This window comes from Malus domestica, chromosome 10 (genome assembly GCF_042453785.1).
Source record: "Malus domestica chromosome 10, GDT2T_hap1".
Taxonomy (NCBI): domain Eukaryota; kingdom Viridiplantae; phylum Streptophyta; class Magnoliopsida; order Rosales; family Rosaceae; genus Malus; species Malus domestica.
In genome coordinates, this window is record NC_091670.1 from 2,192,858 (window position 1) to 2,207,356 (window position 14,499).

At 36.6% G+C, this 14,499-nt stretch overlaps 1 protein-coding gene across 1 annotated transcript; it reads right to left on the bottom strand.

Annotated features, from left to right (window-relative positions):
• Positions 1–1,885: 1,885 nt before the first annotated feature.
• LOC103436559 (dof zinc finger protein DOF1.2-like) lies at positions 1,886–3,086 on the bottom strand. Its single transcript, XM_008375000.4, has one exon. It carries the CDS (start codon positions 2,967–2,969, stop codon positions 2,058–2,060), a length of 912 nt encoding a protein of 303 aa, XP_008373222.1. The 5' UTR covers positions 2,970–3,086; the 3' UTR covers positions 1,886–2,057.
• Between the last annotated feature and the right edge of the window lie 11,413 nt (positions 3,087–14,499).

Here is a 14,499-nt window from a genome sequence, read left to right on the forward strand (position 1 = left end):
GACCAACGAATGATCCACCAAACAAAAAAATGATCGAGTCTGACTCAAGCGAGTGAAAGGCGTGACAAGAGAGTGGGCTCGACTCACGAACGATGGACAAGTGAAGGATTGATCCTTTTGTGCCAGTATTGGGAAAACTCAATGTAGAGAGATTTCTCGTCTCATGCAACTATATTTTAGTCTTAGTGATGTTAACGTTCAATAAACGTTTGTCATGTATTTAAAATAAGGGTTTTAACGAAAAGCCCACGGTACTGTTCATTTTAACGAAAAACCATATTTTTACACTAAAAAGTCAAACCTGGTACTATTCATTTTACCCTTTATTTTGTCTTTATCGTTAAAACTCAAAGTTTTCAAACCATTTTCATTAGTTTTTTTTTTTTTTTAAATACGTGTTGTTTAAATATGTGGCACATAGTTCTTCTCGGAATTTTATTCTCAGTGAAAATTGGTTTCAGGATTTTATTTGTGCGTAAATCGAAATATCCTTTCTGCTAACCTTCTCCTTCCAATGGAGATGTGTTCCAATGTTTATTGGATTACAACTTTTATTCTTTCTACATTTTTATTTTTTTCCTTTTACCTTGAATTCTTCGTTGCTACCATGTTTTTTCCTTCTTTTTTTCGCAAAATATTCTGCTTCCAAGATTGTGTTTGCAAGAACTAAAATTATCATTATTTTTTATTGGGAGATTTCATATGAGCAACTACTAATTCATCTTGCAGTTTCTTGATAGGAGGATTTTTGTACGGTGAAACTAATATTTGGACCACAATTGTCCAGCCCAGGTTTAAAAAAGGTGAAAAAGAACAAATTTGGTTGGACGAGAGTTAAAGGAGATCCTGAACTAATTGTTATTTTTTCGAATCCCTCTGTCTGGATAGTAGAATAATTTGCATAAGAAAAATACTAACGAGAGACCCTCCGATATTTTGTTTTTTGCACAATATTTTATAATATTGGCACGAAAAACATGAGACGGCAAAGAGTTTATGAATTTTCTCTTTTGAGAATCTTCTTAGTATTTCTCTTTGCTTAATTCTAATCCAACCATCCCTAAATTATAATTTTCAATAGAGACGCTAGCTACCTTCCTCATTTGCCCTTCTATATCTATTTTTCCTACTCATCACTTAACACGTGTATTCCACTAATAAATTAAACTATATAATTCATGCTTTTAAGGTGGATAGAGTAAAACACAAGGTTTATTTTAACATTTAAGCCTTAATAGAATACACGTGTCAAGTGATTATTGGGAAGATAGATAGGGTGCATTAATTATGTTTTATTAATTGAATGTACGTGTGAAGTAATTAGTGAAGAAAGTAAATAGGAAAATGCATATGGAAAAGGTGACTAGCATTCAAAGAGAGTGAGGATGGGACGGGACGGTTGGATTAGAATTCAATACTAAAAAATGATAATTGCTAAAATAAATATTAAATAAACGTTAACACAAATAATTATTTACAATAATTATAATTTAAAATGTATAGTTTGAATATTTTAAGAACCGACTCAAATTATATTTAAATGAATTTAGAACGTATCAAACAAAATTTCGTATTGTTCATATCTAGTCTCTATCTAATGACTAGTGAATTTTGTACCCGAACCATATGTTACTAATTAACACTAATATAGGCTATTATATTAATGGAGATATTTTTCAATGTAATGAACACGGGAAGGTACGCTGTAGGCTATTATACAAGTGGAGATAAGTTTTTTTCTTTCGAGTATCACTTCACTTGTATAATGCCATAGAGTGTATGTACCAATTTTTCAAGCCCACTGAAAAATCTCTTCAATGTGAGAGCTCAGCAGAAATTAACACTAATATAAATTAATAATTGACTACTCGCTCCATAACATATCATGAGAAAAAAGTTTATTGTATTATATTAGTACTTATGTATATGCCTGCCATGGTATTCCTTTCCATGGCAATGTAACAGTACTAAACTTCTAACTACATAGGAACAAAAATTGTAAATTAAATGAAATTGACAACAAATAATTAATCAAATGCTTGTAAATTTGTATCCACTTAAGATCGTGAGAAAACTTCAAACCCTGAAAATTCAAAGGAGCTCCAATTATCGCCACACAAATTGGTTGATATCTTCATTTGATCATCGTCGGATGGTAGTGAACAGTCCAACTCTTGCAGATCCATCATAGGTTGCCATGTAAAACTAGCAGTGCTGCTCGTCAAAGACGTCGTTGCATCATCGGACCAAAACACATCTTGCACCACTTGTTCATCATCGCCTAGTAAACCCTGTAACTCAAATTCATGAATGTTCATATCATCATTGTGATTAATTCCCATAAAAGTTTGAACATTTTCTTCTTGTGATTGATGTCCTTCAAGTAAATAATGATGACCAACTGCTTCAACAAGATCATCAGCAGCCTTTGAAGAATTATGCGAGCCGTCACGATCGTTCAATGCTGAACTTGAAATTACCAAGTTGGGGTCATGGTCATGACCATCAGGGGTAGTGGAATTGTGGTTCAAGAATTTGGCAAACACCACAGCTAAATCAATATCTGGTACATTAGATCCACCTGGCTGAGTATTTCCGGCCAGATCATCTTCAGTAGTAGTTGATGAGTTGTGATGCTGAAAATAACTTAATGAACCGCGGTCAGCCTGTGAGAGCCTGGCTGCCTTACCACGGCGGTTCTTGCGGCAGCCACCACCAACGGGGACGTTGCGTAAGGAGCCGCCTTTAGTCCAATATCTCCTGCACCCTTTGCAGAAGTACCTTGGCTGTGAGAGGCTGTAGTTGTTGTAGTAGCAAAATTTTGTGTTGGAAGAGGCACATCGAGGGCAGTTTGGAGCAATCTCAATATGGGATTTGTTCCATGGTGTCTTCATCTCCATCATCATGAATTGCTCTTGCCCAGAGGGAGGGCATTGTAGTATTTGTTTAACGCTAGGAGCTATGAACATTTTGCATAACCAGTTGTGATCACAATTTGGAAGTGGGGTTATGAGGAGAGAGTTTTGGGGGTATATAAAATATAAGAGGGTTTTGGAGTTTGGAGGGTATGTGTTGGAGTTAGTGCAAAAGCATATGTGTGCGTGTGTGTGGGAGTGAAATTTGTATATGAATCTCTTACTAATTTGGAAGGTGGGGTTGGAGATGAACGTGGGCGGTTGGGGAAGCGTTACGACCAAGGAAGGGTGTGAGATTGAGATTGTCTCTAAAATCATGATCACAATCACAATCACAATCTCAATCTCACGTGATTAATATGTTATTTTTTTTAATATAGGAAGTATTTCATCATACATTGATAACCGAATAATTTCTCTTCCCATGTAATTCTGATACCATATAAAGTGATATCGTACTTTTGTTCTCCGAATCAAAATGATATGCAAAACAAAGCATGTGACCCAAAAAAAATGCATACCTTTAATTTGATCTATTTCCCACTAGATCAACTTCATGGCATTATGTAGTTATATGGCTCGTTTGGAAGTATTTTTAAAATAACTAAAACCGTTTTTGTCACATCTCGGCCCGGGTCCACCACATCCTGAGCCTGTTCCACCACCGTAGCACGATATTGTCCGCTTTGGGCTTACCATTCCCTCACGGTTTTGTTTTTGGAAAACTCACGAGCAACTTCCCAGTAGGTCACCCATCCTGGGAGTGCTCTGGCCTCTTTCTTGCTTAACTTCGGAGTTCCTACGGAACCCGAAGCCAGTGAGCTCCCAAAAGGCCTCGTGCTAGGTAAGGAGGTGAATATACATATAAGGATCACTCCCCTGAGCGACGTGGGATGTTACAGGTTTTGGTGGAAATGTTTTTGGAATTAATTCTTAATAAATATGCAAGTGCTTTTAGAACCCAATAACATTTTCTCTAAAAGCGTTTTCCATTATTTTAAAATCACTTCCAAGCAAGCTCACAATTCTATTGAAATTATAACACAAAGTTTATTGTGTATTGATAACCCTAGAAGTGAGGCAAATCAACTATGTTAATATCACATATTATAACACTTAAATAATACATTACATTACAAAGTATTCCTTATACACATAACAAATTATCATGATTTTGATATTGTGAAGTGAGTTAATTATCTTCATGTTTACATGCATGTTATGGTATGCTCTTTACTAGGCGGGTTAGTCGTGGTTCTTTTGGACCCATGTGTTATATCTTCATTGGGGAGTTCATATGAGGGTGATTGAGGTTGATGAGTCAAAGCTTCTTCTTAGTTGTCATAGTTAGCTGTGTCTCCAAATTATAAAAATGGCCTTGCCTTGCCTCAATAACGTATAGAGAAATGCTAAAGAGACTTTCTGTGAACTCTTCACCACCTTATGTTTTTGGCACAAATTTGTGCCAAAATTATAAAACATGAGGTTGTAAATAGTCCATAAAGAGTCTCACTTTGAGAAAGTCTCCTTAGCATTCTCTAACATTTATTATATGGTCCCTAGGGATTAGAGAACTTGGAATTAGGGCAATGAGTTTGAGGAATAAATGCTTAAGTATAACTTAAGAGGGTGAAGGTTATTAGAAGCATGATTAACATGAGGAGCAAAATTACAAGTATACCTAATTAGCTTAATTAATTAAAAAGGATGAGGGTTATCACTAGCTTTAATGATAGGAATAAAGTTACAAGTATACCTAATTTGGCAGTGTATTTTGTTAGCATCATGTGGACCATGACATAAACACAGTAATTGAATTCAATGGAGGCAATATGATTATGGTTATTACGCATATTCAAACTCAAAGCATTTGATTCCTATATTTGTATATAAATCAAATTCACTGTGAAAGACCTCCTTCAGCAACGTATAAACTATAAACAGGGTGACTAAACTAAATAGTCATGATTTTTTTTATTTGTATTTTATCCCTCTGAGTTTGTAAAATCAATAAAAATAATTCAAATAATATATATATACATATATATATATATATCAATCTTAATAACATATGTGTGTGTTTTTTTTTAACAAACGATATTATTTACACTAAGGAAAAGAGGGTGAACTTAGCTTCACAATGTGGTAACAATAATATGGTTCAAAATAGCATGCATGCTTAAATGTAAGAAAATGTTGCAAATGGTGAAATGCTCTGATCTGATGATTATGGCCTTTTTCTTTAATTATTGTGTTTCAGGTTCAAGCTTTTTCTTAATTAGATTAGTGCATATTATTGCTTGTATTTAAAAAACAAATTGTAAAAAAAGTTAAAATTAAAGTTAATATGTATTAAAGAAATCTTCATCAAAGTCAACAAATTAATTGTCTGCATGAAATGCATGTATGGATTATGCAGTGTACGTTGCTTTGCTTCTCGTGATTAACGAGGAATGAGTGCAACTGTGCAAGGAGATTTCCCTTTCATTGATCAAATCATAATTCATAAGGCTAACGTCGCGGGTGCGTATCTTGCACATACGTTGCATTTCACGTCCCATAACCCACATGCCCCACTCTGTTAAGTGGCACCATTTCATTTCCTCTCAAATTTTTAATTTTACGTTAATTAATTAAAAGCATTAATATATTAGGTCATCTGTATGTGTTGGTCCACAACTTTATTTACGATTAATCTTTTAATTTCATAATCTTAATCACAGTCAACGTATCTGCTGCTCTTTATATATACCAGCCATGCATTTCCTTAAGTAATCTAACTACCTTTAGTTGCTACTGCTGATAGTTGTTTGTATATTAGCTAGGTGTGCTTCATAAATTTCAAGTAAACATATTATATAAAGGGAAAATAATGAAATTTACGAGTTTTTGTTAATGCAATGGAAGAGAAACGATCAATTTTGTGAGTTTTTAATAATGCAAGGGAAGAGAGAAATCGAATTTTGTATCTCTTCCAATATTTGGAACTGAAATATAACCAAGAATTAGTTGGTAACATTTTTTTGAACAAATTTGTAATTAAGTATCACTAGGTAAGAGCTAATTTTAATTAGGATATCAAATTGCACTCATCATGCATCTAAACTTGCAATTCTTTTGCTAAGTTAGAAATCAACCTTGAACTTATATATCATTCTCATTACCCCATCCTCCCTCGCCAATACTTGAAATTAATATCAAAGACTTACGCATTCCTTTCCAGTGTTCGGTGCCAACAATACTTCTAATTCAAACTAACAGTGTTATAACATAACTTTTGTGCACATAATCAGAATATAAAAGAACATTACATAATTTAGGTACATATATATATATATATATTTCAATATATAATCTCAATTCTTTTTTTGTTAAGTTTTTAGTACCTACGTGGAGAAGGCCATTGGCCCAAACCTCCATATATAATGTTCCAAAAAATTTATACATGTAGAAATATAGAGAAAGTTTTAGAAACCTACACTGGTCCCCCAAATATGACAGTATCTGCATTATAGGCATCCCTAAACGTATAATGCAAAGACTTTCAAGAACTTACATCATTTGACAGCATATGCCTGCCAATGTTCACACGCGCGCGCATATATATGTGTGTGTGTATATAACATAAGAACACAACTTCACATCCTTCGATCGCCTTTAATTTCCTCATTTGAATTTTTCACAAATGCTATTTCTAATTTGAGTTGTCCAATTTCCTATCAAGCACATTCATTTCATTTTCATGGCCATATACATAACATGCTGTATTATAATATTTTGGGTAGTGTTATCCACATACCCATTTTTACTTCTTACACACTCCTCTCAACTTTTGGTCCTCAGATCGAATGAATTAAAGAAGATCAATGACCAAAAATTTAACAAAGAATGTGTGAAAGGTAAAAATGAGTTTGTGAATAGCACTATGATAATATTTTACGTTTAATTTCATTAAAGTAAAGATTTGACGGGGTTTCATTTGAGAAGAGATTTAAAACTTTTTACGGTATTCATGCATGTATCACATGATAATTATACTTTGTTGATGCACAAAACCGGAGGTCTTGGAACAACGTAAATCCGACCGTGAATCTGCAAGAAATGTAAATAACACAAGATGTATCGTGGTTCACCCCAAGGTTTAGGCTACGTCCACACTGATTATGTATTTATCTGAGAAGTGAGGGAGAGAGATTCAGAGCCTCTGAGGGAGAGAGTGAGGTCTCTGATGGCCTAGGAATTGGCCTCCCCTAATTGTGAGGGTGAAGAGTCCTTTTATAGAATAAGGGCTCCTCACTTATTACATATTTGCCACTTCCTTTATTATATAATTACATTTAAGTCCCCCGAGTATTTGTACGAGATCTAAATACAAAGGCCCTAAATATGGTATAAACAGTAGTCCCCCAAGTCTTCAGTCAAGAGAGTCTTTTGGCTGGAGACTTGAAATTCAGTCCATGTGTGGGTCGAAGTAACTAGATGTTGTCTTGAACTGACGCTCGATATTAGGCGGTGCTTAATCTGAAATGATGCTCAACTAGAAGTAGCACATGCTGCGAGGCTGCTCGGCTCGTGGCTTATGTTGCCTTGGTTGGCTTGGCTTGTGGCGTTGAAGGTGAGGGAGTCCCTTTTATAGAATAAGGGCTCGCTTCTCAATACATGAATGATGGGCTAGAGTTGAGGCTCTCTAATGATGGTGTGGGAGTCCCTTTTATAGAATAAGGGCTCGCTACTCATGAGTGATGATCAGTACATGAATAATGGGTTAGAGTGATGCTCGCGGCTGATGCGATTGCTCAGCAGGCGGCGGTGCTCTCTAATGATGGTGAGGGAGTCCCTTTTATAAAATAAGGGCTCGCTCCTCAATACATAAGTGATGGGCTAAGTCCCCCAAGTATTTTTCATGAGGCCCAGTTGAGGCCCAATATATGGTACCTAATGTAGTCCCACAAGTATTCGGTCAATAAAGGCTGTTGGCTGGAGACTTCAAATTGAATCCATGTATTGGTCGAAGTGGCGGTTGTTCGGATGCGGTATATGTATACCCTGCACTGAAGTTTTGCAAGTGAAGCTTTGAAGCTGGAGCTCTGTAAATGAAGATTTTGAAGCTAGAGCTTTGTAAACGAAGCTTTTGAAGCTAGAGCTTTTGTAAATGAAGCTTTTGAAGCTGGAGCTCTGTAAATGAAGCTTTTGAAGCTAGAGCCCTGTAAATGAAGCTTTTGAAGCTGATTGACATAAGTGATGCTCATGAATGTTTATGTTGATTGACATGAGTGATGCTTATGGATGTTGACATGAGTGATGCTCATGAATGTTGGCATGAGTGGTGCTTATGAATGTTGTCATGAGTGATGCTCATGAATGTTTATGTATGATTGAATGAGTGATGCTCATGAATGTTTATGTATGATTGACATGAGTAATGCTCATGTATGATTTGGGAGTACTGGACGTACTTTTGATCACCTGGTTGGTGGTAATAGCGGTAGGTTGCTGAATAATTGTGGAGTACTGGGCGTACTTTTGATCACCTGGTTGGTGATAATAGCGGCAGGTTGCCGAATTTTGGGCTTATGGGCCTTCACCTTCTACACAACATTCCACCCCATTTATTTTGGACTTTGCCGTTTTTTTTAAACCCTCTGATGGGGTTTATACAGATGTCTCCGAAAGATACGAAAAATAAATTACATGTTTTTAGCACGTTGATGGGCATCTTCCGGTCCAACAGAAAGTGGAGACGGGAAACCTTGGTGGGCATCTTCTTACCTTTAATCATGTTATCCCGTGGGATAGTAGAGTAGTGGAATAGGGGAGCATTTTCTTTTCGGTTTTTCCTTTTCTGCTTTCTGCTTTTCTTTCTGATTTTCTTTTTGTCTCTTGACCCTGATGAATATGGCAGACAAGAAATGATAATAGATTTAATAATAAGAAAATAATCTTATCTTCGCTTTTGCTTTGCAAAAGCGCTTCTTTTCACTTTCCTCTCTTTCTGTCTATGAGCTGTCATGCATGTGCACCCTTGAATCTGCAGGTTGGCCACGATGGTGATGCTTCATATTTTAGGGACAAATCTGCAGACTTCTCACTAGATTTTCTGATGAGTTCGTTCCTTTTCTCGGAAGTTGATGCTGGCAGATTAATCAGTTTTTCCATGCTCTTTTCCATATCATATTCGCAACCATCAAGAACTTGCCGAATCTGATCCCTCTTTAGCTTGAACCCAACTCCAACCATACTGAACAGAAAATCCTCCATGCCCTGGTAGAGCCGTTCATCCCTTGAGGAACAAGAATGAGCATGGCATCGGGAAGGGCGCCGAGGATAGGAAGGAACAAGCCTCCGATGATACCGGGGCCGAGAATCTCGAGCAAGAGCTCGCTGCCAATTCCTAATGCTAAACCAAGTAGAGCTCCAATAACGACAAGTGACTTGAGCAGCATTTGAGCCTTAGGCAAACTACGCTTTACTCCATATATTAACTCATGCATAAATGATTGTGTAGTTTGAGAGATAGGTTCACCCCCCACTGTGCAAATGAAGAATGTTTGAATCATGACCTGATGAGCAGCAATGATGTTTGTTTATACCACCTGTAGATAGGATTCTAAGTTCTGGTAACTCGAAGCAATGGTAGCAACAGATGCATCAGTGATTTCACACCCAAGGACAAGAGAAAGTATTCTCAACCCCCTTAGCTTTGTCGTTGTAAGAGCAAGCACAACAGCGTTGGAAAGCCGGATTGATGCAATGTGTATGTTTTGTAACCTTGGGCAATTCCTTCCCAGCACATCAGCCATGGTAACAAGTTCAGTATTAGCATTTTCTTCGTGAGAAAAGTCATATGTTCCACCTGAGGTTGTTGCTCTGCGGGTGCTATTGCATCATGAAAAAACCATGGATCCCGAAATGGGATTTGAAAGTAGGCAAGCTTAAAACTGGGAGAAGATGCACCTGATTTCCATCTTTTGCACACTGAAGTAAGGCGGAAGAAGGCAAATGTTGGTAGTCTCGACAGCACCCTTTCGAGAAGGTCTTAACCCATCCTCGCCATGGCCCCTCCGCAGTGTTAACATTAGTAGACATTGCGCCACCTGTCTAACTCATTGACACCGTCGTTTAGCTGGAGAGATGAGATTCCTTCGTCGACCTAATTGACAGTGACACCATTGGAGTGCAGCTGGGAGTGGATCGGGACAGCTTCTTTTTCGATCTGGTCTTCGTTGTCTTCAGAGTCGACGGCGGAGACTGGCTGGTAGAACTCGACGGCAGGTGCATTGTCGTTGTCGTCGATGTTGGTGTCAGAATCGCTCCCGTTCTGGTAATCTGTGACTTGGATGACGTCAGGCGGAGCTGTGGCGTTCATCGTTGTGGTTCCAACTTCCAGCGGTGAAGAGAACCAAAAATCTGAGAAGAGTGAGAGCGTTTTGGGGGAAATGGATTGGAAACAAAGCCTTTTTTCCTTTTCCCCCATTGCAGTGAGTAGCGGATGCTCTGAAGCTCAGATCTGAACCAGAACCTCTCAACTAAAACGACTGAATGGGACTCCTCTCACTGAACCAACTTTTATATCTATACATAAATATATAATTCGGTGGAACAAACTACAAAGCAAAGGGAAAGAGAAGAAGAGAGGAATATTTGGTTAAAGAATTATGACAAATTGCTTCTTAAGAAAGAGTGAGTAAGAAAGAGGAGAGAGAGCTCTGTGAGGATGAGAGCTCTCTGAATGTGAGTTCTCTATGTCTGTGTCTCTGTGTGGGTTTTTGCAGATTCACGGTGGAAGTGAAAAAATGAAAGAGAACCGACACAACTTTTCTTATCGATTCCCACAGACGGCGCCAAATGTTGATGCACAAAATCGGAGGTCTTGGAACAACGTAAATCCGACTATGAATCTACAAGAAATGTAAATAACACAAGATGTATCGTGGTTCACCCCAAGGTTTAGGCTACGTCCACATTGATTATGTATTTATCTGAGAAGTGAGGGAGAGAGATTCAGAGCCTCTGAGGGAGAGAGTGAGGTCTCTGATGGCCTAGGAATTGGCCTCCCCTAATTGTGAGGGTGAGGAGTCCTTTTATAGAATAAGGGCTCCTCACTTATTACATATTTGCCCCTTCCTTTATTATATAATTACATTTAAGTCCCCCAAGTATTTATACAAGATCTAAATATGGAGGCCCTAAATATGGTATAAACATACTTCACACAAAACTGGCACTCTAACAATTGGCATTTTTGTGTTAGACAACACTATTACGCACTGGTGAGGCTAGAAATTGTTAGGCAGAGGGGCGGGATTTTAAAGGGTTGGCCTAAAAAAATTTAGACAACCAAATATTTTTAGATAATAGACAATATTAATGTCTATTATAACTCATACCTAAAATAAATGTTTTTAGTGTGAAGTGACCAAAATACGCCTGGTGAGAGTGTCTTGAATAAATATAGGTTGAGTTGTGATTTTTGGGAAGAGCAAAGGGGCGGACCGTCACTCATGGGCTTGATTTCCGGCGTAGCTTCGCCACACCTATTACATGAAATTAAAAATTAGCATTTTCATGTTATCTAAACAGCATTATTCTTTATGTACATATATCAAACTAAATCTTAAATGGGTTTTCATCATATGTGATAATATATGAAATAAATAATATGTTTGGGACTCTGATGAATAAAATATTAATTCAGGGTTTAATGATTTTATTGCGATACGTGTGTCATAGCTGACAGAGAGAGTGATGAACCCGTCCATTTACCAGCTACAACTTTGTTTGGCTAATAGATAGTGATCAACCGGTCCATATACTGCCTAGATTTTTGTTTATAAGCCATGGAAAATCCTAAATAAAGACCCGCAAATGCAAGTAGAAAAATTGGATTAAAATTTTTCAAAACAACAATGCTAGCCAAGAAAACAAACAAAGTCAATTCAGATGACGTCCTCGTGAAACATTCTGCATTTCCTTTGCATATTTTAATATTCCCCTCCCTCCCCCCCCCCAAAAAAAAAAATCAATACAGTTGAATGTCACTATTACTGCAAAACTTAAGTTTAATTGTGGGCAGCTATCAATCTCACACGATCAGGAATTGCAATATATCAATCAATTCTATGGGATTCAAACCTTTGATCGTGGGTTAAATCACGTGGGGGGTTTGGCGTCGCTTTCACGATATAGATGCGAAGTAGAGGATCAATAGCTTCCACGTCTCTACCTCTCCTTAGTTTTTTTATTTTTCAGATACACAATATCACAAATGATCACGAAACAGAGTGCTTCATATCTTCCTCGTTGCAAGTTGCCAAGGCTGAGGGGAAGGATTTATATATCGTGAGCAATACCATTATCATGATGTTCCGGACTAATAACATAATAATAATATACATAAATTTTTATTTATATGTCTTTACATTATTAATACGGAACACGTGCATGCATATCATGAAAGTTGTTGTCGATCCTTCTTTTAAATTAATAAGAGATCATGATCAATGTGCCTTAAACTAAACGCAGCTACAACCGGCGGAGTAGCACGTGCACAATATAACAATCTGTTGCATGCATGACCCGTATGACTACAGTTCAAGTAACCTGTGTGATGATGATTCATTATCTTCTATATATGAAAAAGTAGCTAGACATGTATGCATGCTTAACGCAAGCCAGATATGTTAGCCTTATAAGGTTATACAATTAAAACACAAATGAATGAGTGACTGACCTGATTCCAATGGTAGTTATCGAAGATGCAGTAGCCATGCAAGCAAGACGTGATCGATAAAACTCCAATCTTTATGTTTGCCGTGACAAACAGAAAACACCAACTCTTCTGTAAACTCCTAGCTTTATGACAATGCTCTATGGGAAGCCTTAATTGTTGTGTCTAGGGTTAGCAGGGACCGGTGTTTATATACTAGCCAAAAAGTCTTAGATTCCGTCCATAAGGGAAAACTAAAACTCTCCTTTCTTGGCTCTCAAGTAAAATATCATAATCATATATTATTAAGGATTCCATCAATCCTATTTCCAATATAAGACACCTTATATAGAATTAATATCTTTAAGAGATTAAATCACAATTAACATTATTCTCCAATATTACATTCCTATTACATGTAGTAGACCACTTAAGGTTGATTTATATTGGATAAATCCAACATTCTCCCACTTGGTCTACAAAATGTAACATTCATGTTTATACTTGAGATTGGAGATTAATGTTACTTTAGTGGCCATGTAACTGTGATTACATCTCGTCCTTAATGCAGCTTCTGTCAAATGCATTTCTTAACATGGAACTAACAAGGTTGTAGGATTGACACAACCCAGAACCTTCATAATCACACATGCTAAGATCCTCATTCACATGAAACACAAATTATGATCAAGAGATGAAACTTTAAACTAAACTTTAAATTAATCAAAATGTCTTACTTTATATCATCTCAGGTCCACCTTATTGTAACTCACAAGTTACACTTTATGCTTCTTCGAAGCCTTAAATCTGCCAATGCAGATATCCTTCATCTAATGAAACCACCATAACCTGCAGGAGTGAATACATCTCCAAAACAATCATGCATCACTTTCATTAGATCAATAATAATACAAACGATGTTTGTAGCCAACAGACACAACTGAAAATACCAAATAGGCACATGTCCAAGTAAAATATCCCAAAAACTTCATAAAACAAATTAATTCAACACTTGTGAGCAAGATGAATTAATATGTTTTTTACACTGATCTATGCACCATACTAGTTACTTTCATAATGATTTCCAACACCTGCGGGCAAGATGGAAATCCTCACAACTGAGGTAGTGCACAAACCATGCCATGACATTTAATATGCAATTTGATAACAACTTGAAATCTGATATATATTTCATCAGATGATTGACTAGCACACGAAAAATGTGACTTAATGAATCCAATTGGAGATTAATATGAATACATGGATTTTATACATACTTTATAGGTCATCTACAAATGTAAGGCATTACTAACACGAAACTCAAACTCCCACTGATCTGCAACATCGTTACTTAATTGGCAAATCAAAAGTCACTTAAATCATACTGCCTTTGGGAATAGCCTTACTTAGTCAATGAATGCATATTACCTCAATGAAAGGTACAACTAAGCATGAAAGCATTCACTGCTGTTTACACAAAAAATGTGCATCCAACAATCATCTTATATGTATTAATAAGTCCACATTTATGCTAAGTCCTTATGAGCCCCAAAACAATATGATCAATCAAGAAATCTAAATGATTGCAAGTAATAGAAAATGTACGCATATACCAAGTATCCATTTGTGCAACTTAAACATATTATAGACATTCAAGTAACACAAATTCGTGGAAGATAGAATAATGCTTTAATAGATTCATGCAAGTCCACTTAGTGCTCAAAATTTTAGAACAACTCCCACTAAGTTATCAAAGTTTATACTTGCAAATAAGTTAATGAGTGTGAAGCCCAATTTTCGTTCACTAATTCTCCCACTTGGGCAAACACTCATTAATATATTCTTTCAAAGATGTACCTAAAGAAAATGTCTTTATAT